Raw genomic sequence first — 24607 nt, forward strand, 5'->3', positions numbered from 1 at the left:
TCCCCTCTTTTGCCTCAGCTCCTCTCGAAAATCACACAAATGGACGCGCTCATCACACGGAAGCGAAGACGTTTCACTCTGTCGTCATCCGCCCTGAGTGTCTGCCTCCACTCCGCTGATGTCGTCATCTGTTCATGGAATCATGACGATCAAGATGCAGAGCTCCTGCCTCCAGGAAAAAAAAAGTATTTTACGGAAATATATTACTGATGCTTTCAAGTGTATTATTTTGTAGCTTGTCGAAGGCGGAGCTCATTTTAGCATCTTTATTTACTCTGGGGCTGTTTTATACTCTACTGTATTTGATATACACATTCAGGTTTTTTTGAATTACAAAGGTAATCAATTATGGAGACATCAATGCCACACATGCACAGCTTCTGCAAAACAAGATTATGTTTATGATGGAGATAAACAGTAAGATTTTCAGCTTTCTCGATAAATTGGAATACTGACTGAAAATGTGCGTTAAAGTTCACATGGAGCGGCAAAACACCCCTGGTTCTCCTTAAAGTTATTCAATGAAAACACTATTACAAATGATCCCCTGGATTATAGGCCTGAAAGAATAAACTCAGAACTGGCAAAAATATATATGAACTGATGTACTGATTTTTGTACAGACTCGTACAAAATTTGATTATTTACATAATAAATAAGGCTTGATTTGTGCAGTCAACAGTCCAATGGACCATTTTACCCTCTGGAGAAACCTTGCAAAAATATCTAAAGCATTAAAATCCATTATTGATGAGTTATTAAAATTTCTAACTCCAGACTTCAGTGGCTTATTCACTATAGGCACTATAGACATCTGACTCGCTCTGTCTTTTTAAGCAAAGCTTTTATTAATGAATCACCAAGCTGGAAACGAAAAAAAGAAGCTGTAACTAATGTGGTCCGGTGACTGATGTTTCATTCATCCATCCGGCCGCTTCATTTTCTGTTTTTCCGTAACGAGCATCAACATTCTGAGACACTTGAGCGTCATCTTGTTTCTGAGATGCTCAGTTTCTCTTGTCTCGCTCTTAATCGGGTCGGTTCCACTGTGGCAGCTGAGTCCCATCATGTATTTCTCACTAGAATTTAACCCAACACACACTGTTCTTCATAACCTTTTGTGTGAAGCAACACTGCCCTCTGCTGGCACAGATGTACACAAGCCCTCGACTGATGGATTTACTGACACTATCACGCCCTGTCAGGCTCCCCGTTTTATTATTTGGTTTTACATGGCTTTATATAACACCTCTCCCCGGGACGGCGTGTGGGTCTCCTCTCGGCAATCTCATTCAGGTCATGAATATCTATTAATAAAGATTTAACTCTCTTTTTGATTAAAAATCCAAGAAAAAACAAACGTGTTTGCTACCGTCGTTCATTCGTCTTTCATTTCTTTTCTTTTTTGGGAGTGAGATCCTTCTGGCGATATCATCCATGTGGTGCAGGAATTAAATTGCGACTGTAGAAGCAGCTCCACTTGTCAAAGGAACTCAGCCGTCTCCTCCCCAGTGCCAAGCAGAGGCCCAGTATATCAGTGCAGCCGCAGCACCGGCGAGGCCCAGCGGGATCAGCACCTGCGTGTTCACACACAACAAACGCACGCACGCACGCACACACACACACACACACACACACACACACACACACACACACAGGAGTATGATCAATATCCTGGCATGCACCAATCAAAGGGCATTTAGTGCAATCAGCTTGCAACACAATGATAATATTTCTGTACGCTTCTGAAAAAAATGTATTTTTCCCGTACTGTGTAAAGGAGGATCATCTTGAGGTCATGCTGGTCCGACGCGGTGCGGTTCTGCTGGTCTCCAGCCGTCTCCCACTGGGCCACAGCGCTTTCGTAGTCCAGGTTGAGAATGCCGGCGGGTAAAACCCGGATCCCCCAGTATACCCTCTTCACCCTGCGGAAGCCGGCATCCTGCACGTCACAGAGGTAAGTACCTGAAAATGACACGAGCAATGAGCAATGCTCATTTTTTTGTCCGTGCAATGTTGACCAACTTATACTGTATGTGCAATTCTTATCTTATCTCATCTGCACCCCAACATTTTTTTTGTTTTTATAAAACCTAGTTTCGCTACTTAGTTGACGCAGCTGTGGAATTCAAGAGAAGCATCGGGTGACTTGAAATGTTCATTTTATGGACACCAACTTTTCCTCTTACATCCATATCATAGGAGAACGATTAGCTGTTTGGACGTTCGGTCGCCTGTTCTGTCACCGCCCCCTGCCCCAAGCCTGCCCCCAGTAACCGAGTCTACCCACGTTGGTGTGCTGGGGACAATCGTGGTTCTGTTTGTGCACTTGCACAGGTGTGTTCACCTGCGTCCTCCTCGCGGACCGGGTCCAGAATCACATGGTCCAGCTGAGGAGCTTGCCAGCGGGCAAACAGGGAGCTGTCCGAGGTGATGATTCCTCGGGCGTAACGCCACAACACCCTGTTGTCGTGACAAAAGGGGGGGGGGGGGGCATTTTGCAGTCAAAATGTTGTTCTCCAAATTGAGATCATTTATCAGTATCTAACACTATCTCTGAGGCATTTCATTTTCTTGCCAACTTTACACAACAGTATGTGACTTTTTCACACAATTGCAGCAACACTGTCCAGTGTGTGTGTGTGTGTGTGTGTGTGTGTGTGTGTGTGTGTGTGTTTGTTTGTTTGTTTGTTTGTGTGTGTGTGTGTGTCCTCATTCATTGCGAGTGAGTTGATTCATCCCTGAGCTCAGCTCGGCAACAAACATCATGACAAAACATTTAACCCTATTCTGAAATGGTCATCTAGTGCGGCAGGATGAGACTCATGAATACCAAACATGTTTTCCTCCCCTCATCGCTTCTGATCAGAAGAAGGTGAATCACTCCTGTTGCCCGTATCATCTCCTCTCCTCCTCTCTTACCTCCAGGAGAACCTCCCCATCGCCTGCAGGACTTCTCCCAGGCAGTCGATCTCCACCCTCTGTCCCGCGGTCACGGTCATCGTCCGGAGGCCACACTGCCACGACTCCTGACACTTCACCTTGCGCACGCGACACACCTCCGACACCTTGGACTTCCACATTATTGTTGTTAACCACGTGTGCTTTTTTTTCCATCCCAAACATTTAGTTTAACATGTTTTTAAAATGTCCCTGTGTGGTACCTCTGTCCCGACTCTGCGCCCCGCGTCTTCTTCCATGGCCGTCTTGCCGTCATTCATCAGACACAGCGTTTGAGTTTTGATCCCCAGGCCACAGGTGGTGCTGCAGGGGGAGCTGTCGACCACGACCTCCACTGCCACCTCGTCCGCCCCGTCCAGCTCAGCCGAGCCCAGAGGTTGGAAGGGGAGAAGGAGGAAGAGGAAGAGGAGAAGGAGAGGTAGGCGAAGGCCTACAGATGCACGTTGCATTTTAAAGCTTGATGGTAGATCTGCAGAAAAGAGGAAAGTGTTTATTTTTTTTATTAAACAAAATCCCCGTCGATGCAACGATCAAAGGATCAAAGGCACACACACACACACACACACACACACACACACTCCTGTGACCTGTGATCCATCGCATTTAACAGGTAGTGAATCCTCTCAGAATCCCATCTTTTGAATTATAGCAGACACGCGCAGAGGTGAGACACTGAGTTACTTGATCACATTTGAAAATACAAAACCGGGCCGAGACCACCACCCGGAAAGACGTTCACAATTACTGATAAAATTACAGACAGACAACTAAAGTAACTCTTCATCACAACATGGCCTGGTTATTGGATCCACCCTCTGTATATTTAAAGTTAGGCAAAATTTTATTAAATGACAATTAGCATACACAAACTCCAAAAATCCTAATGAGGATTTTATTTTCCAAAAACAATTAACTTGTAGGGACAAGGAGGTCTGCTGTGCAAGCTCAGTTTTTCAGTGACCGCATAATGTGTAACTCTAAACTTGTGGATACTGAACAGGTTCGTGTTCCTGGGCACTTTGCATGTTGAGCAAACCAGCAAAGCAACTTGTTGCCTGCGACCGATGTTGCAGTTTGTAACACGACCACTAGGTGTCAGACAAACACGTCGAGAAACCACTACACACAGTACTGCAATGTAAAGTGATGGGTCCATGTATTCCAATGTCAATTTAGAAATAAATCAGTCAATTCTATGTAACTTTTTTAGAAATGTTTTAGTGTTTAACTGTGCTATTAGTCTGTTGTTGTTGTTTATTGCTCTGTATTTATGTCTGGTCTGTTTTTACTATTGTGCATCTATTTTTATCTTGTAAGTACCTTGAGTATCCTGAAAGGCACCCATAAATAAAATGTATTATTCCTAGATATTATAATTATTGAGCGTCAAGTCATTTGTGAGCAATACATACATATACATCTTAATGATAAAAAATAAATATCAGTATATGGGCTAATGACACATCTAAAAAAAGGGCTGTACAATTATTAATTATAAGAATTTCATTATTATAATATTTCAATACATTTAACCCTCTGAGCCCGAACCTGTAGTATGCGACAGAAAATGCGTCCTGTTATAAAAGTCCTCATAACATTTGATCAGTTTATGCCAGCAACTTACGGTTTGTTTTGACGGGAAGCTAACACTTGCGCCGCTGCAGGCTTCCGTGCGATCGTGTCCCCTTCAGAAGATTTGTAGTGCGGCCTTGAACTTCAGAGTCCTGTCGGAGACTTTGTACAAACATGTCCACGATGATAAATCCAACATTGAATGACTTTCATGATCATTTTTATCCCGTTTTTCAAGACGTAAAATGCTCCTGTTGTTGTAAGCGGACTACTAGCCGTCCATTTTAGAGTCCCTTTGGCCAATCAGAGGCTTTGTTACAGACTTGTACCAATCACACGCTGTGTTGTCGACTGGTCGAAAACAACAAAGATTTTACAGTGAAATACGACCTCTCACTCCTCCTGTTTACTCCTACTGCTACCACTGACACTCCTCTGTGTCACTGCAGACGGGAAGTGACTCTTTGTGTTGAAAATTCAAAGGACTTATTAGTAGAAAAATGTACGTAACTTTTGATTTGCATTAGTAAGAATGTTTTGAATTGTTTTCCCCTTATAGCCGCGGCTTCAAGGAACAGATTTCAAGAGCGAAAAATCTTCATCATTGTTGTTTGGTGTGTCATTATAATGAATGTCTGTGAGATTCAATTTCCATTTTGTTTTGTTTTTTGTCTTCACGGTCATATAACTATTTATACATCCATGTGATATCAATGAAGCATACATATTCTGATAACTTAAGGTTGTCCTGAAAAAGGAAAGAAGATGTATATAACTTGACTGTACATTACAGGTTTGATGTTTGACAAGCATTATTACACGAGGTGATGCGGCGAACCAAAAATGGCTTGGAGTTCAGAGGGTTCAAGTCAAATGAAGACAGTTGCTGGACCATGAGATGTTCCCCCAAAGTTGCAGCAACTGTTTTACTCAACAGAAAATAAATATGTTGTATTTTGTATATTGTATATTTCCCCCTTTTTCAGATGATTAATTTCTAAACAATGAAAAGGCAAGAGGTTCATGGTTGAGAGAGACAAAGGTTAAATCATCTGCACAGACTCACACACAGTTTCCTGTGGCATGGAGGGCGTGGCTGATGTCAATGATCCACGTATAATCTGGGTCACTTACTTCCAGAAGGCAAAACTGACTGAAACTAGTTTGGCAAGGAAAATATTTCAAACGTAGATTTGGCACGGTGAAGGGGATGGTGGCTAACATTTACTACAGTACTCTAAGCCTGAAGGCAGCTTAACTGTTCAGGGTAAAAGAGAAAAAAAAAAAGCAATGAAAGGCTAAATCCAGGTGAGTTGCGGTCGAGCATCTGTTTTTTTCCCTGTGGGGCTTCATAAACCACATTTCCCTGACGTCAGGTTTGAACTTTGAGCGGCCGGCACCTGCCCCCGCTGAAAACCCTCTCACATGTTGCTAGCTTCCGGAGGAGAGCGATGACCGAGCACCTGCTGAAAATACTGGTCGTCGGTGATGGAAATGTTGGGAAGTCGTCCTTTGTGCATCGCTACGTCAATGGACAGTTCAACAAGTCGTACAAGATGACGGTGGGAGGTAAGCAGCTTCCTTTAGGAAAAAAATGTGACCGCACAGGATCCGGAACTTGTGAATGTGTGTTGTAACCGTTCCAAGTTCAGAACTATCTTCAGAGAATTGAGCTCATAAAAATTCTGCCAGAACTTTTGATATCTTGACCAAAATACTTATGAATGATTTATCTACTGCATTCTTCCTGCTTTGTTAATCTGTATTGGCATGATGGTTTGGACAAACAACGTAGAAAAATGGACTGAAGCAATGCTTCACAGTACATGCAATATTTGTACTCCTTATGAAACATCTGACGATACTTACAGGTCAAGGCCGGTGTTATTTGATTATTATTTTATTGCCAACGAAGCCCATGAAAAAGAAGAAAAACCAACTCTCAATACTTTTCCTACTTTGTTTAGTGGCACACAACTCTGAGCACTCTGTATGGAAATAGATTTCTGTCTTCACTTCTGTTTTATTTCTCTCACTTCTCCCTCTCTGTTGCCGAGATCTCTTCTCCTTGTGTCTCCAGTGGAATTCTCTGTGAAGGTGCTGCACTGGTCGGAGGATGAAAAAGTCAGACTGCAACTGTGGGATGTCGCAGGTATAGAAAACATTTTACAGCGGATGGATGGATGAATGGATGGATGAATGGATGAATGGATTACACAGTGAACTCTGTGTCCTGCCTTCAGGCCAGGAGCGTTTCATATCCATGACCAGAATCTATTATAAAGGCGCGATGGGCTGTGTGGTGATGTTTGACGTCACCAGCTCCTCCAGTTTCCTCAGCTGTCGCCATTGGAAACAGGACCTGGACAACAAGGCCACGCTTCCCAACGGAGAGTCAATCCCCTGCATTTTACTGGCCAACAAGGTGATCCGGGGCGTTTAACTCATGAAAGATAGATTGTGAAATCCATCTGGCTCAGCACTAATAAATGAGGGTATTTTGAGAAGTTTTCAGCGAAAGGCTGATATTTTTTACCTTTAAATTCAAGTACGGAAAATGGACAAGGAGATAGATGAATAAAGAAAGACAGGGATGTAAGCTATGTACCCATCATATCAGATGGAGACTCTCTAAGTGGAGGAGAACAAACCAACATCAGCCCCTCACATGATCTGTCCGGGCCCTGTGCCGGCCCGTCTCTCTGCAGTGTGACCTTGCCCAGCGGGTTGTGTCGGCGAACAGCATCGACAGGCTCAGCAAAGCCAATGGCTTCGTCACGTGGATGGAGACCTCGGTCAAAGAAAACGAGAACGTCGGAGAGGCTATGAGGTAAAAACACGACGAGTGCAGATGATGCGGTATGACTCACTCCTTGTGCCACACTTGCTCAAGTGGCTTAGGTTCCCTAATAAACTGAAAACTGATGTGCTGTGTGTTTCAGGAGGCTGGTGCAGGAGATCCTGTCAGTCCAGTCGAGTCTGGAGTCGCTCCCCGCTGGACCTCGGCACAATGTTGATCCTCGGCTGCACTCTGAGCTCGGCGACAGCGGCAGAGGAGCGGGCTGTTGGTGAAACGCTGCTCTCTTCTTACCAAGCGAGTCAAGCGAACACCTGCACCACTAGTTCACATCCTCGAGTTGTTTGAGTTGCCACCGAGCAAGGCACTTGACCCTCATGTACACAGTGAGGCTGTCAGCAGTAGAGGAGGAAAACCATCTCAAATGGAGCACTTGAAGCGGTTTTGCCAATTTGATAAATATTTATGTAGTTGCACGATTCTTGCACTTTTTAGAGTAACATCTTCATGGTTGAATGCACTTATTGTAAGTCACTTTGGACAAAAGCCTCAGCAAAATGAACGTAATGTAATTTTATATTTTTAGTTTTTCTGTTCCAGTGCACACCCTGTCTTTGGGACCCTATAACTGCAACTAAATATTTTGATTTTTTCAAATTATTGTTAAATTAAAAAATTGCACACATTGCCATCTTCACGTTTCTTACCAAAACTCACAAATATTCTTGGAGGGGTTTACCCATGACATATTTTCTTGATACAGTAAATGAGTGAACTGATTAATCAGTTTTATCAAAAGGTGCTGATTAATTTTCTGTTATTTATTTAATTGATTAGATAACCAATCATCTCAGCTTTGGACCACAGTATTTGTTCCGATGCATGAGTGAGATGTGGGGGCTCCACGTGTAGGTCTCCATCTCCCACAACCGTATCTGCAAATCAGTCGCCCCACACGTTGTTACACTTGACAGATGGGCAAATATGCACAAACGTATTCAAATGTTTATGCTCTTCAAGTTCTGAGTAAATGTAATTTTAGTCTGTATTTCTTCAGAGTTCAGAATGAACAGATGAAGAATGGGTTGTGACCGCCACCCGGGATAAAGAGATGCACAAGTTGAACCTGCATAATTGCAAAGTCCAGTGAGAGTAAACCTCTCACTCACACCGTCTGACTGACAGGTGATCTCTCGGAAGTGTAGACAAAAAGTGTTGAAGACATCCGCGACTGAAGCTCCAACGAACTGTCTGTTATCGTTTAGAGTCCCAGAGGACGAGGGGGAGTGAGAAGCAATCAGGGGAAGCAGAAGGAGCGGAGGGACGGTGTGAGTGTGGTTATTTAAGGGAAAGCCTCTGGGTGTAAAACGAGGTGCTGAGCGTGAGTACAGCCGCCATGACACCTCCAGTCCATCAGACACATGGCGTCCCCCGTGCTGAAGACGACGGGTGTATTTGTGCCTTGAAGAGATCAGAAGCTCACACACATTCTGTCAAAGCGTTGGGCGGATTGCAAAAACAGAAAACGGAATGTTTGCACATGGTAAAAAATGATAATAAACAAAAAAATATATTGTGTGTACCTCACAGGTACATCTATATAATGCCATAAGGTTATCTCATGTCAGTTTCAAGTACAGATGGCCTGCTACAATAATGCCTTGGCTGTTTATTCTATCAAAAGTGTGCCCAGGAACATCAAGTGGAGACATTTTAAACTGCTGAATGGAAAAAGCCAGATTCAGCTGGGAGAGTTTCATGTTCACACAAACCTTAAACTGTGGCCTAACATGGGGCATCGTGCTCAGAACTACTCGTGGCGGAGTGATTTGTCGTTACGTGGCATGTTAAAGTGATACGGTATATTAGAGAGCTTCTCCAAAAACTTTTCCCTCAAACCCATTCTTTTCTGGATAGCGTCCCCGGCCAGTTGAGTTGTGCACAGGAGGTAGAGAGGTCATCCACTAAACGGAAGGTCAGAAGTTCAATTTTTAAGTGGCAAGACACTTAAAAATTCCCTCTGACAGCTGTTCGGTAGTGTATGAATGTGACAGCAAAAAGCAGCTATTTTACTGATTTACTTGCTCTTTCCTAGCTGCATGTTGAGCAGTTGTAACAAAGCAATTTCCTATAAAGGTTTGTTTGATTCAGATTCTGAGTTGCGTAGTGTGCGTGTTTGCACATCCGTGTGGGTTTTTCTGTTTCTGTGTACAGTATGTACATTTCTATTTTTGATCAGTGAGTTGGAGGAAGGCAGGCACTCTCTCGGCTGTGACTCAGTCATCCACACGCACCACCGTTCTGATAAACCCTCACAACAAAATGGCCGGATGGTGGATGGACGGTCTTTTTCTGTCAATGTGACCATCTGCCAGGATGTCACCACACAATAAGTATGTGACTGTGCCTCACTCGCCAGGTCATGTCGTTTCACAGCTCAGAGTGTGGCAGTGATACAAGGGTCCTTCGGCGGGACTCATTATCTGAAAAAACACACGAGTGGTTGTGGACAGAACGTTCTGGAACTTTTCAGTACTGGAACCTTCTCTCGTGATCTTATCTTAAAAAGAACACCCACGAAATTCTAACATGTCCCATTTCCATTACTTGAGTGCTGTTTCACAGACTGAACTGAGGGCTGATACCTATGAGCTGCACACACTCATAGATATCATTCCCCGTAATATGCCAGTGTGAGGAAAAGCCTTCTCAGAATGTTGGATAAAGTGATCCATGCATAAATTTAATGGTTTCTTTCTTGGCCCGTGTCTCGTCGTTCTACCAAGTTTTGTGGAAATGTGTTGATATTTTGCTTAATCCTGTTGAAAAAGTCAATCAAACCAACCAACCAAAAAAAACCAACTAACGGACAGGGTTGAAAACATAACCTCCTTGGCGGTGGAAACTAGCGCTCATGTTGGTTTTAATGGGAAGCGTCTCTGAACAGTGAAACTTCTCGAAAAAATGAACAAAGGTTAAAAAAAACTGTGCCATTTGTAAGTTACTGAACTATCTCAAGATACCAACAAGGAAAAGACAGACTGTCTTCCATCACAGAATGAACTAAAAACTTCTAACTAAAAAGTTAGAAAGAAAGACATTTGTATGGGTTTTATGTTTTACTGAATGACATTCGATGTCTTGTTTGTGACGGTCAACAGAATGGCCGATGACAATTCGGTCTAGCATCATCAGCACATCTCTATTCCCGACCTCAGTGCGTTCCAACCATGACGTTCAGAGGCAGCGGCGTAGGAGGCCTCCCACCAGCACATGTTGGCAGGCAGACTGGGGGGGCTTCGTATCGAAGCTGTTTTTTTCCAGAGACATAAAACTGTTCCGCCTGTGTCATGATAATGACCAGTGCTCTCATCTACCGGAAAACACGTGGTACTCCTGAGCACATTGTGTCTTTATCTCCTCTAGTCTCCAATACTAATTATCAACCTTGCATTATTATTTAAATCACTTCATTACTATTTTCATTGTAATGAAGGTAATGTACGTTTGTGACCACTTGAATTTTCCTTGTTTCTTTGATCCGACACGACTGACACCGAGTCAGATTCTCGAGTGTAGGATGGACAGCGTCAGTAGAGTGGCATTGGCCTCGCTCAGCCGGCCCACCTATACTTCATTTTGCATAATGTGGTCGGGGAAAGCTGATTCACTTTGTGAATTTAAATTTCACACTCTCTGGATCACATTTAAAGGTACAATTTGATCCAAGTTTAAACAAAACATAAAACGGGATCAATAAAGTTTTGTATTTTTGTCTTTTTTACATCTGTACATTATTATTTGTGGACCGTGGCTTTAACAGTTTTCAAGTGTGAGTCTGCATTAACACACACAAAAATATACTATTTGTGATCATTGTAACCTTGTTGGACTTACTGAATTGTATATTGCATCTCTACTGTACTCTGCTGTGCATTGTGCCTCGTGATTGTTGAAACAAATCCATTGTAGCATGTACAATATGGTCATATTTGTGTTACTTTTCATTGCACTAGCCTTAGTCCGTGAGAGTTATACATGGTTTAAAAAGGTGTAAACGAGGCACTGGGGTCCACTTGCTCTGCTATGACCATTGTTCTGTCCAGGTACACATGCAGTCATTTCTATCCTGATCCTATAAGGCGGTCAGAGGGCATTCTGAATGTCACTAGGCAATAAGACTTTTCTGGTATTCCTGAGCGAATCAAACTTTTACTTCAGCGAAAGAAAAATGTTCCCCACAGACGTCAATGACAGCACTCCATCATAAAATAATAACACATTGAACCTTGTAACCGTCACAGGCTGACAAAAGAATTTGCTGATTTGGCAGTAACATCAAAACTTCACAAGGCCTTGAGACAAGACATCAGCACCAGCGCCTTTGGCAGTCCCTCAAGGTTTCTGTTCCACATCTCTGACCCCCCCGGAGTAACGTAAGCAAACGTAAGCAAACGCATCACCGGCCAACCTTAAAATGCATTGAATGAAGCCACCGTACATTTTGACGTCTCAAGCACTGAGCAAGGGGACTTATTACACATAATTCATTTGACCCACCTTTGGAATTGTTCGAGTAAAATCCTTGACCATCTGCTGACAGGGAAGGTAAGAGCTAAATACCTTTTATTGTAAATGATGACAGCTAAGGCTTATACTTTTTGAATTGAATCAAAAATGCAAAGGAATTTACTTTTTGAATCTCTATATTGCAAATTGCTTTGCCAATACGATACATAAGATACGATAGTATTGCCAATGCAACTGGCAATCGGTAATTTTACAACTTTACAATGTAGGTATACTAACTAAGAATTTAGGGGAAAAAGACAACAAAGACACATTTTTTTGCAACAAATCATTAAATGAAAGTTATTTGTGTTATCTGATTGAATACCTAACCAAAAAAGCTGTAATTGCTTTCCTGGTAAGTATTAACCCAATATGCTTAAATAATGGTCTGAATACTCATGTGGTAAATTAGATTACATTCAATAAGAAAAGAAAAACTATTAATAATAGATTTGAAAGGAATTCTAAAACAGTTGACAGATTTGGCCTTTTTTTCTTTTTTTTAAAGTAGGCCTTGTTACTTTAAACCACTGCAGTATAATAATGACATTAAATGGTCATGGTGGGAACAAATAGTTTGTAATGTACTTTATTTTGTAATCACATAGAGGAGGTTATCTTGGAATATTATTTTAAGTTATAGTCAAGTTGGAAAAGTAAACAACGACATGGTTAAGGGGCTACTGCTAAATTATTAGTCAGAGTTATATTGTTCATTTGCAATTTCATTTTTAGATGAACTCTCTTTTTATCAACAACTTCTTCACAGGTCGTTGCCTTTTCATTTGACAAATGAAATATGTTTATGCGTGACTGTGACGAAATACAGTTATTACGTCCATAATCAAATCTCTATTTTATATATTTACCAGGAGAGTGGAACAGCGCCATTCTTCGAGGAGCGGGAGCTTTGCTTCAAAAACTCTATCTTTCCGCGGCTGCGATTACTGACACTTGCTCCCGTGTTAATGGACTTCCGCATTTCCATGCCTGTTAAACGTGACCCGGCATCGCAAACGTGACGGCGAGCCGACCAATGGCGACGCCGGATTGGAAACACGTCACCCGTCACGTTCGACCGTAGAATAATGATGCGTTCTCTGACCGTGGGAAAGTAGAACATTTTAGAAGATGGAGAAAATATAACCAAGCAAGCGTCTGTTTAATGCCCTGATTCTGTCATTAACGTTATAGCTCAAATGTTTGCGTGAAAGAACACGACAATGCTAATTTGCGCACTAAAAAAGTGGGTCGTCAGTCGTTCTATATTACATTTTTTATTTTTCCGCAGAGCCGTGAACGCGCCGTGTGAGCATGCGCAGTGAGTCAAAATCTTATGAAACATCGTAGCGCAGCGGCTGAAAACGGATAGAGGGATACGAGCGGCCACTTCCCTGTACACAAGAACCGAGCGGAGGAATGCTTCTATCTCTCGGCTTGACATAAATATCAGCCCCCGGCAGCCAGCACGAGGTAAGACGTGTGTTTATTGTCAGCTTTCGGGGGGGGGGGTTCGTTTCACCGGCAAACCGGCTGGACGCTCACAAAACAGCGCCACCACTTGCATAAGCGTCGCTCCGGTGACCCCGTTCTGTGTCCATGGAGATGTGGTTTCCCGAGGCTGGTACTTCAAGACAGCTACTGTTTTTGTAGAGAACCCCCCTATTCCACCCTGACATGTGCAGCAGCTGATTGGGGGGGGGGGGTTCGTTCGTTGAATATGAATTCTGTTTGAGGGGTCCTGTACAATTTGACAGCTCCCATTCAGAATGGACGGTGTGACCTCATTTTCCATTTTGGACATGTCACAGGAGCCATAACTGTGACTTGACACTGATTTAGTCTTTTTGATTGTCAACATTACCTGATATTAAAATCTGAAAATTTGAATATGTATATTTTTATATATATAAAAATATAGGGGGTGCTTGTGTCTACAGTGGAGAGAAGCTGCGTAACTTGGTGCTTAGAGCAGAACATTTCCTTGGAGGTCACTTTTAAAATGTTCCCTTATTCTGTTATTTTTCAATGATCATATTTGTGGCCCAAAAAAACCCCCATCATTATTGATGAATGACCGTGAATTGACGGTACTTTTTCCCCACCGTCGCCGTTACAGCGGAACGCTCGAAAGCCTCCGGTCGGTTTATGTAAACCCTCCATCTTCACCCACTTCCTGCTCCTTTATCATCCCACATCTGATATTTTTCACTGATGGAAACTTCTGTCGGTGTGGAGGATTTTCCTGATGGAACCTGGGGTTGTAACTGTCCTCAACACTGATGCCAATTCTTTCTTCTTCTTTTTTGAAGTCACAGATGCGCCCGCCTCTTTCATTTCCGTGCACCAGCACAGAATCTACTAGGTCCAACTGAAGTAATTTCTCAGGTGCCGCGGTCGTACATTCCAAGTGGCCGTTTAACATATCACAGCCACAGAAATAGACAAATATTTTAGTCGTTTCGTCGCGTTGAAGACTCCGGCTGTGAGTCAGGTGAGCCCGCTGGGTCAGGATTAGGCATCTTATTGGGGACAGGGGAGACAGGTGGTGGGGCAGCTACTCAGAATGGGTCCTGATCCCCCCGGGGCCCTGGGTAAAATTATGCAGAGGGGGACCATGAGACATTTAAACCATTTGCCATCGCCCCACAGTCACACCTGACACCCCAGTGCTCCCACTACACAACCCTCCCTCCTTTAAGGACGGACGGCTCCATCTATCGGTGGAAGAATGACTAGACCTAACAGAGCATAAAATCTAAAGAGATTATAGAAAACATTTAAATGTAGAAAATAATCAAATATACCACTGAGCATTTCCTGGTAATTTGTACTGGCCGAACATGCAGCAGCTCCTTTACTGATAAACTTTAAGTAATGTATCTGTAAATCTATAATAGCAATATTATTAACAGTTTTGTCAGCTGCATCAGACTAGCTCCCCCAGATTTGAGGGTTATTATATATTGAGAGGGGTGCCGCCATAATAGCCAGTATCCCCAGCTAACCACCATTTAGAACTCAGCATTTAATCAGTAGTTAAGTTCAATCCAATGCTTTCCATCCTGAGCACTGTAGAGAGGAGAGGTGGAGCGACGTGAGACTACCAAAGATGTCACTTCTGAAAAAGGGCCGTGTTTCCTTCTGTGCACACGCCTACGAACGCTTGTTCACACACAACGTGCTGCAGTTTATAAACACTTTTGCCCGTTGCTGTTTACAGTAGGGATGGATGTTTGCGGGTGTGGGTAATGGAAAAAGATAATACTAATGCTACACCCACACACAGACCTGGTTAATGTCAGGCATTAACCACCGTTAAGAATCGGATCAGTTTAGGATAAATTGACAAAAATGGATGAATTTAAAGGCTGCTACATGTTTGTTTTTGCTTGGACTGATGCCAGTTACAGGGGATTCAAGTGTGTTGCAGTTTCACTGTGAAAGATTTTTTTATTTAAAGGTTTCAAAGCCAATGAATGTATTTGACTCGCATTAATTCACAAATATGTCAAATTTGATTTCAAAACCCTTTGAAATCCCACTGTGTTGGTGGTAGGTTCATCAGTGCGAACTCAAGCAGTCAAACTATTCAAAACCCAGTAAACTTTCTTTGAAATTCAATTTGGAGAATCAAAAGATTTGAAATATGTTGCGCTTGATTTTGAAGTAAATGCATTTTTTAATTGATGCACAAGCAATATGGAATATTCCCATTTGCTGGAATGGTGCAGCTAGCTTTCTGCATCATCCCGTGGTCTTCATCAGCAGTTAAAGATTGCCCAGATGTTGTCACACAATCTCAGCTTCAGTAGAGATACTTGAACAGTATAATGATGCTGGTTGCACCTGCTCCTTGTCATTGATATGGATAATGACTTGGAAATCTGCTTAACTACATAAAGTGCTGCTAAAATGCTGTATATTTGCTGTTCATTTCTGGTCGCTTGTATTTTACCACTTGCATGTCAATTCATTCCATCAGATTAAAAAAACAAACAAATTTTAACCTGGAAAGTGAAATGCATAAACCGAAAAGCCAAAGTTACGTGAGTTAAGTCGGAAGCACTATTGCTACAAGTGGAAAAGTTAGTTCGGAGCACCTACTCACTCAGTCATCCGATACGTATAATTACATTTATTTTTTCTTCTCGCTGTGGTTAAATGAATAGTTTATTTACTGAAAGGCATGCGTCAAACAGAAAAGTCTTAAGTCTTGATTTAAAAGAACTGAGAGTTTCTTGGAGTTTGTTCCAGATCTGTGGAGTATAGAAACTGAACGCTGCCTCCCCATGTTTAGAGCAGACCTGTCCCAGATGATCTGAGAGGTCTGGATCATGGTTCATAGCAAAGCAGAAGATCAGAAATGTATATTTGTTCAGGTCTGAGTCCATAAATATGCCCAGATTTCTGGCCTGGTTTGTGCTTTTTAACATTACTGTGTGAACATTACGAACTTTAAATCGTTCTTCCTTGGCTCCAAAAACAATTGTGTCAGATTTCTTTGACACGCTCAGTGACCCTTCTTGCTCTTCTTTTTTTTTCACACCTCGCCACCTCGTCACCTTCCCCTCTCAGAACAAGATGGCCCGAAATTCCATCCACTGGTTCCGAAAGGGCCTCCGTCTCCACGACAACCCCGCGCTAAAGGAGGCAGTCGTGGGAGCGGACACGGTGCGCTGCGTTTACTTCCTGGACCCATGGTTCGCAGGCTCCTCCAATGTCGGAGTCAACAGGTGGAGGTAAGAAGAACTGTTGTTTTTTTCTTTTTTGTTTAGGATGTTTAAGATTTTGAAAAACAGTCTTTGCTTTTTTTTCTCTTGAATTTGTCTTATTACATTATTTATTAGATAAGTCAAATGAATCAAGAAGAAAAACACTTTTGTGCTCCATCAAATGTTGTTTTTTCCTTCGTTTAAACACTCTCTTTGGTTACACCTGTCATTTGCTCGACAGATGCTCCTAGACGAGGGGTTGATGTGGATTTAAACTTCCTCTCATTGACTCAAATGTCACGGGGAGCAGCAGACTTACTGAAATAAGAAGCACAGAGCTGCAGTTCTTCAACACACAGCATGATGTCAGCATTTCTCGCATTTTGAAGCCGCATTTGTTTTATCTAAGGTTTTTAAGATTTTAATTGATATAGGGAAACTTTTGCTCTTTGTTTGGCAAAATTCTGGATGTTTTTTTTCCCTCCCTTGTTAAAACTTCTTCATGGCTATTGGTTTTGCTTTTGTCAACAGAAGATTGTTTGAAAACAGAAACGATAATTTTAAGTGGATTTAACAGATGAATTAAATCAGATTTAAAGCTTTGACCTGGTTGCTCTCGCTCGGTCAATTGCACAGGCGCGGGGTGCTTGTTTGTTTTAGTCTCTGCTCATGTAATCCCCGTTAAAGAGGTCAGACGGCAGGTTGACTTACTGTAGGGCTCAGTGACTGGATGAAGAGGTTAGAGCTAGAGTGTGCCTTCTCTAAACGGAGCAGGCTCCCGAGGGTGGCTGCAGACTGGGGAGTGTGGGGGGTGTTTGATTGGCCGAGGTGTAGGTGTGTAGGTTCACGTGACTGTTGAGTTTATAAAACTGTTATATCTGCTCCAAGGGATCACAGGATCAATATCTCTTGAACTGGTTCATTGCTCGCTGGCCTTTTTATTTATACATTTTTTGCTCTTTTAATCCTATTTGTAGACCTCGCACAGGAATATTCAACAGTGAAGTCAGTGACCCAGTCATATCCATCTGATTGTGATACTGAAAATGTAAACAGATCGGCAGCGGTGGTGGTTATGATGCTTGTGGCGGTGGCGGCGGCATCCAGGGCAGGAAACGCACCTCAGTAGACGCACTAATTGCGAAACCTAATTTGTAGTACAGCGGTGAAGCAGATGCACTTTGTTTGTGTCCGCCGGTCGTTATGTGAAAATGAAGACTGCGTGACTGTATTCCCTGATGGCCTGTTAGCTTTCATTCACATGGGTTCTGTCTGAGCCGACGGGTCGTCGGTGTCACCAACAACAGGATGGAAGCCTACAGGAGGTTACAGGAGTCGCATCACCTAATTTTCTGATTGTTAGACGACTGAGCCACGGCTGCCCCTCTAACGGTGCATAAAATTTCACAATGTGGCTCACCGGTCAGGGCTAAGGTTGTGATGTACAAAAAATACACACTGCTGTCAAACACACGACTACAGCATACAACAACCCATTTTTTTCAGTGTTTCTTTTAGGACATAGCCTCAGTAACTATCGCAATGTTCCATTGCTGTAAAACCTCCAGGCCCTATAGAAGTGAATAGAGGCGTATCACTTTCCATTTTCATCTCTGGTTATTGAAACAGCATCCCTCGGGACCGAAAAACTGGACCGCGGGTCGAATAAATCATTAAGTTTTAACAACCCGAGAAATAGGATGGCAACGTGTCAAGAAAAATCATTCTCCGAAAAGTCTCAATTGACATCATTTGCTTTTCCTTCAACGCTCACTGTGCCAGATCCACAGAAGTTCTGTGTCCCCGCCAAGGCGAAACGTAGGAGTGCTGGGTAAAGAGCCGGGGCTGCGGAGCAACGACCAATAAAAGTGAAATATCATCAATTGTTTTTTCCATTCAATGGAAAATATGAGAACCGTCTGTGCAAGCGATGTAGGTTAGTGTGCCATGCAACTTCTGAGTGGTTATGTGAGCCTGACCTACTTGTGGGGAGGCTTTCTCGCGTGGCCTGTTACCCAACCGATACACCACGGAAAACATTGGAGGTGCAGGCAAAGATACACGAATGCCTTGGAGCATCTGTTTTAAAAAAGAAAACATTTATTATCTGCTAAAGATCAGCGCTACCGTGTCATCAGATTTGTCTACTACAGTGACCCCGGTTAGCAAGCTGTCCTCTTTGAAAAGCGGCGTAACAGGTTTTCTGGTATAGCAGCAGCAAGAATAGCAAGGCTCAGTTTAGGAGAGTCTGACATTGGCTCAACACTGTTTTCTTGCTTAATGAAGTGTTTCTTTGAGAAATTAGGTTTTCCTTCGTGTTGAACTTTACTCCGTATTTCAGTTCATCAGCACAAACCTAAATGTTAAGTGTTGCAGAAGATGTTTGGCTTTGACCAACCATTGCATGGTTTGAGAGCTGAAGACTTCAGAAAAAATGGTTTTAAAAGTGAAATTTTTACGTAAATTTTATCTTCAGATGACAACTTTTATGTTTGTTTTGGAATTCATGGTTAAGTCTAACACTTTCCCACATATGGAGGCAAAAGCCTTAAATATCTGATTTTCATCTCCTTTTGAGTTTGTGAACTTTGATTAGGCTACCAGTCACTACATGAACTGCACACATTCCTGGCAAATCTAAGAATTGTTCTTATTTTTGATTTTGGTGAATAACAATTTGATTTCCGACTGAACATTATCAAACACCGACCGACTCCTTTCATCATAAATTAAGCACCAGTCTATAGCATCCCGAAAAAATTAAGCTAAGTCTTAAGTTCACAGATGATTAGATGGTTAAATAAACAGGTGGACCTATTCAAAATGTCTGTATACAGTTGTTTGAGGGATTTTTCCTTTTGCTCCTGACAAAACCTTTCTTTGAAAAAGCAAAACGACAGCAAAGTAGACTTCCGATGGTTTTACACATAGACGTCAGAAATAATAAGGGTTTTTATTGCCTCAAATTCACACCCGGTTCAGTGATTATTCTCCGTCTACTCCAACTGTGAGAGTGAAAGGAAAAGAGTAAGTGTGTGTGTGTGTGTGTGTGTGTGTGTGTGTGTGTGTGTGTGTGTGTGTGTGTGTGTGCGTGTGCGTCACCAGAAATGAGGTCACTAGACTAAGGGGTTGTGGTGTGGTCAAAGCAGAGTGTCTATTCAGACAGATGTAGTTCAGTTATATAAGTACACAGACACACACACACACACACACACAAAAACACAAAAACAGGCAGGTAGCCAGGAACATCAGGAGGAAGTGGCTAACCCAGCAACACAGACACAAACACAGAGCCACAACCAGGATTCCTCAATGTGGAAGCACACACTAATGCACACGCATACACATGAACACATGCTCACTCACTAAGAGGCGTGCACAAACACACACACATGGACACTCGCGTGCACACAAAATGATGAGCTTGAGTGCATGTGGGCACACTTGCTTATCTGCTGCAAGTGTGAGCTCATGTGCATCCTCACGCACACACACACACCGTGTAACAGCTCATAGCATATCACCCAGAATGATTTGTTGAACATGTCTGATGTTATTTTAATTCTTTTTAGTCCAGTTAGATAGAAGGAGGACAGAGGAGCTGAGATCTCAGGAAAAAACACTTTCACTAACACTTCCTCTTCACATGAAGATTGTTTTGCATGATCACCAGTTCAGGGCTGAAGCTAACACAAAAAAAGGCAACCATGTATAGATACTATGGAATTACAGGATGTAAACCCCTGAACATCCTCAGAGTTTTCAAAGGCACTGCACAAAATGACTGATATTATCTACAGTCCTAGCAAGCAGAATTCTTCAAGCATATTTTATCTCCATAGAGATCATTCTGAACAAAAGAAGGTTTTTCACATAAGTCTTAAACCAGTTCACACTTGGTCCTGCCACAGGAAATGACCCCTTTAATATGTCACCTCTGTTAATTTGACAGGAGTTGTGCCTCCCACGAGTTTGGCCCGCTGCGAGGCGTATGTTTTTTAAAAGCCTGATTTCAAATTCCCATTCTTAATTTGCTGACAGACCTTGAATGGACCAAAAGATCAACTCGTATATGGAAGCTCCTCCCCAGGCTTCATAACTGTGCACGTGCCTCATTGTGCCGTCGAGCCCTGTGTGCAGATTGAGAGCACGAGGAGCTTTGCACGAGGAGCTTTGCACCGTGAGCGAGCCCTCCTCTTGTCGAACGATCCCGCTAATGATCGGGACTGTGGGTCGGACACAAACTGAAGCACAGCGTGTGCTGGTGCTCAACAGTGTGACCTCTGGTGGCACTCAATGGAAATGTACTAAGAGATGTTATACAATGACTATTAGGTCGACCAAAGGATCTGAGCGGCTTCGACCTTGTGGAGTTGTACAGAATTCATTATATCTTGGGGAGGAATTAGATCCTGTACTTGGCGTGTCCATAAGCCAAATTTTTGTAATGGCAATTCATTCAAACGTATTCAGACGTGTGTGTCTGACAGAGGGAGATCCGCACTCCGTGGGCGGTTGTATGCGTCACAAAGCACACACACTTTTTAACGATGTGCCAAAAAGAGAAAGATCAAACATAAATCAGTATACTTTGCTAAACTCGAGGGGGAAAACTCAGTGTTTGCCTCACTTCTCCAGAGTAAAATCAGAAGGTCGATTGTGATTTTGTTTGTCTTCATTTGATTTGTGTTTTTTTCAGGTTTCTCCTCCAGTGTTTGGAGGATCTGGACGCCAGCCTGCGAAAGCTCAACTCCCGCCTTTTTGTCATCAGGGGCCAACCAGCCAACGTGTTCCCGCGGCTCTTTAAGGTCAGTATCCACTGATACCTAACAACAGCTCTGATCTAATTCAAGCAAAGTCATTTTAAGTAGAAAATACCAAAGAGTTTCTGGTTTTCGCTTGTTTAACATTGGGATTTGCTGTTTTGTATCATTGTACAAGTAATCTGAACATGTCGTCTTTGAGCTCTGGGAAAAATTTAAATGTACAACCCTTTTCTGTGCGTCTGTCTCAGGAGTGGAAGATCTCCCGGCTCACCTTTGAGTACGATTCAGAGCCTTTTGGTAAGGAGAGAGACGCCGCCATCAAGAAGCTGGCCATGGAGGCCGGCGTGGAGGTCAACGTCAAGATATCACACACCCTCTACGACCTGGACAAGTGAGGAAAAGACAAACGCCCACACACAAACACACACAAATGTGTGTGCTATACGTACGTTTTTGTTATTGCTACATAGCCAATGTTAGTATTAACAGCTATTTACTTACAAGTCTAGAAGAAACTGGCCATGTTCAGTCTCGACAGGTGAAAGAAGTTTGTTTTTTGAGGATTTTGACAGTTTAACTAGGACAAAATATTTGTTTCTAAATAATACAAATCATCTCTTTAATGTGATTAAAGGTGATGGTGATCACTGATTTTATTTACCCTTGAAGATCACGCAGATACTTTCCACTTTACCTCATAGTGTTACCTATATTAATTTTGAAACATACATATGAACCATTTAAACTTTAAAAATCCAAATGGAAATATGTATAAAATTATACAAGATTTAAACAATATTTTTTTGTCAATTCTTTCAAACTGTTAAAATCTTTACCGCATGATATGAGGCAGTAGATGCCCTCCTCTGCCTGACATGACTCCCGCTGCAGTCAGCAGTGCCATCTTGTGTCCATGCACACAGGGGACAGTCAAAAAGTCTTTATTTTCATAACTTGTTTGATGATAATTAATTCTTATTCTGCCAGATTTAAGGAAATCCGGACTGGCCATTTTCACTTCACATATTTTGACCTATCATAGCAGGAAAAGCACAGGTGTAAACTAATTTAATTGTCAACTGTTTAAGTGGAACACGCTTACCTAAATGGGATGCAGTTGTTATTAGCATTCTCTAGGACGCATGTGCATTTCCTGCAATGCCAAAATGTGTATTGAGCGTTCGCTGAGAGAAAACTTGGTCCAGACCAATTATAGTTATAGTTTCCTTCCAAATTAAACAATCTCTGACTAATTTTCATAGTTTAAAGTTACTTTGTGAATTACATTTTTAGATTAGAGTAAATGTCTAATCCCTGTTTCTGCCCCTCTCCAGGATCATTGAGCTGAATGGGGGGCAGCCTCCTCTCACCTACAAGCGTTTCCAGACCCTGATCAGTCGACTGGATCCTCCTGAGCTGCCAGCAGACGCCTTGTCGGACACCCTGATGGGACGCTGTGTCACCCCAATCTCCGACGACCACGGCGACAAGTACGGGGTCCCATCGTTAGAGGAGCTAGGTGAGAAAAAAAAACAGGGCCCCCCCCACCCCCCTGAAACTCGACACGCCTGTACAACAAAATGCTGACCTCAAACCAAACTCTTAGTGGAAATATGTTGCTTCTAATTAATTCACATCTGATTAAATGTTGACTCACCTGGACTAAATTGTTAGTGATTCAATTTGATCTAAAATCAAGGAGCGTGAAAGACGTGAACTTAAACAAACATCTTGAATTGTCATTGAAAGAGTACAACAAATGAAACTAGAATGGATGCATAATGTCATAATTATAATCTGCCCTAATATAAAAAAAATCAAGACTCGTACAAAATGAAAATCCCCTCTATAATTAACACTATACAACTGAACTTCCTTTAACTGTATATCCAGTATCTCTATTTAAAGGTACATTTCCTCTAAGCCCTCGCTATTGGATTTATAAGGTCACACGCTCACTGCATCCAGGCGTCTATTCCAGATTTCTTGTTTCCATTTATAGACGGTTACAGTCCATTCATACACTAAGCGGGACTGTAACCATCTGCTGCCTTCACCTGTGCAACTATTTAGAGTGAGATATTTAAAAGTGTAAACCCTCTAATGCCGCACGTGCAGAAGTCTGGTTTCTCTCTGTAAAGCTTTATTCCACACAAGCTGTTCTTTGTGCTCTGAACGAGCCAGGTAACACATTAACCCTCTTACACTCGCTCAGTCCAGCTGTCTGGTTTCCATTCACTGAAGGCCACCGTCCATTCACAGCCTGACAGTGCTACACCTGCTGCTCACACCTGTACCCAGTGTCCCTTTTGAACCTGCTAAGAAAAGCTGTGTCCCAATTAAGGGACCGCAGCCTAATTGGTCAAAGGTCAACAAACATATGGTGTGAAAACCACATTTTACAAGATATCTCAACGAATAATAGGGCTGGGAGTGTCAATTTAAAGCTGATATTGATCAGGAAGATTGTTCAAGTGGGTTACGAAGCTGTCGTTAAATTCGTATGAATGTTTTCAGGCTTTGACATAGAGGGCCTGCCTTCAGCAGTGTGGCCGGGAGGAGAGACTGAGGCTCTGACCAGGATCGAGCGCCACCTGGAGAGAAAAGTAAGTACTGCACCTCCTGTGGTTAGGTCCACACACAGCTGAGTTTTTTTTTTCCCTTCTCCGAAAACTATATATTCATGATGGTTGTAGTTAAGATTGGATAACAGAAACAGGATTCTAGAAATAATCACACGCGTTATTGTGTTAGCTGTAATCATAGATCAGATTCTGTAAAACAAATGTGTTATCTCTTTTCCCAGGCGTGGGTGGCTAATTTTGAGCGCCCCAGGATGAACGCCAACTCGCTGCTGGCCAGCCCAACAGGCCTCAGCCCCTACCTGCGCTTTGGCTGCCTCTCCTGCCGCCTTTTCTACTTCAAGCTCACAGACCTGTACCGCAAGGTCAGTTTACAACTTGTAGGGGAGCGTTTTTATATCGGCTCCTATGCTTAATTTATTACAAGAATCAAAGTGTATCCTGTTGTGAGGGAAGGTTAGTTATAGCACTATGTACATACAAAATGATGTCAGTCACTCAATCAAGTTTAAAATCTTTTTTTAAATAATGCCTAAATTGAGGGAGCTGCCATGTTTTATTTATTTGTGTTTTAAAATGTTCCTCTTCTGTTATTTAAATCTTTTCAGTCATCTGAAGACAGCAGGACACATATGCTAATTC

At 42.5% G+C, this 24607-nt stretch overlaps 3 protein-coding genes across 11 annotated transcripts in view; 2 read left to right on the forward strand and 1 right to left on the reverse strand.

Moving 5' to 3' along the window:
* On the reverse strand, nt 1–12808 carry tmem81 (transmembrane protein 81). Of its 7 annotated transcripts, XR_007030438.1 has the most exons (7): nt 12772–12808; nt 3165–3430; nt 2923–3074; nt 2291–2463; nt 1772–1965; nt 1373–1577; nt 1–165 (listed from the first exon to the last, which is right to left on the reverse strand). XR_007030438.1 is itself a non-coding variant. In XM_047330795.1 (6 exons), exons 1-6 carry the CDS (start codon nt 12791–12793, stop codon nt 1494–1496), a joined length of 828 nt encoding a protein of 275 aa, XP_047186751.1. In that variant the 5' UTR covers nt 12794–12808; the 3' UTR covers nt 826–1493. The 7 variants fall into 7 exon arrangements, 6 of the variants coding, with proteins under 6 accessions (XP_047186751.1, XP_047186750.1, XP_035500074.2 ...); XM_047330795.1 differs by lacking the exon at nt 1–165 and having other exon boundaries at nt 826–1577; nt 2348–2463; nt 2923–3068; XM_047330794.1 differs by lacking the exon at nt 1–165 and having other exon boundaries at nt 826–1577; nt 2923–3068.
* LOC118316397 (ras-related protein Rab-7L1) lies at nt 5656–8016 on the forward strand. Of its 2 annotated transcripts, none has more exons than XM_035644184.2 (6): nt 5656–5841; nt 5910–6102; nt 6614–6685; nt 6777–6958; nt 7242–7363; nt 7476–8016. In XM_035644184.2, the coding sequence occupies exons 2-6, from the start codon at nt 5985–5987 to the stop codon at nt 7603–7605; spliced, it is 624 nt and encodes a 207-aa protein (XP_035500077.2). In that variant the 5' UTR covers nt 5656–5841; nt 5910–5984; the 3' UTR covers nt 7606–8016. The 2 variants fall into 2 exon arrangements, with proteins under 2 accessions (XP_035500077.2, XP_035500076.2); XM_035644183.2 differs by having other exon boundaries at nt 5969–6102.
* Nucleotides 11792–24607, forward strand: part of cry3a (cryptochrome circadian regulator 3a) — an 18210-nt gene continuing 5394 nt past the window's right edge. The window contains exons 1-7 of one of the 2 annotated variants that reach the window (XM_035644174.2): nt 11792–11938; nt 16481–16644; nt 21317–21425; nt 21632–21774; nt 22718–22902; nt 23901–23989; nt 24190–24330. In XM_035644174.2, the coding sequence (XP_035500067.1) occupies nt 16487–16644; nt 21317–21425; nt 21632–21774; nt 22718–22902; nt 23901–23989; nt 24190–24330 (825 nt within the window). In that variant the 5' untranslated portion in view covers nt 11792–11938; nt 16481–16486. Of the gene's footprint in view, nt 11939–13193; nt 13376–16480; nt 16645–21316; nt 21426–21631; nt 21775–22717; nt 22903–23900; nt 23990–24189; nt 24331–24607 lie in introns of those variants that run through there. The other variant, XM_035644173.2, reaches the window with a different exon arrangement.

The sequence above is a fragment of the Scophthalmus maximus genome, chromosome 3 (assembly GCF_022379125.1).
Source record: "Scophthalmus maximus strain ysfricsl-2021 chromosome 3, ASM2237912v1, whole genome shotgun sequence".
Lineage (NCBI taxonomy): Eukaryota > Metazoa > Chordata > Actinopteri > Pleuronectiformes > Scophthalmidae > Scophthalmus > Scophthalmus maximus.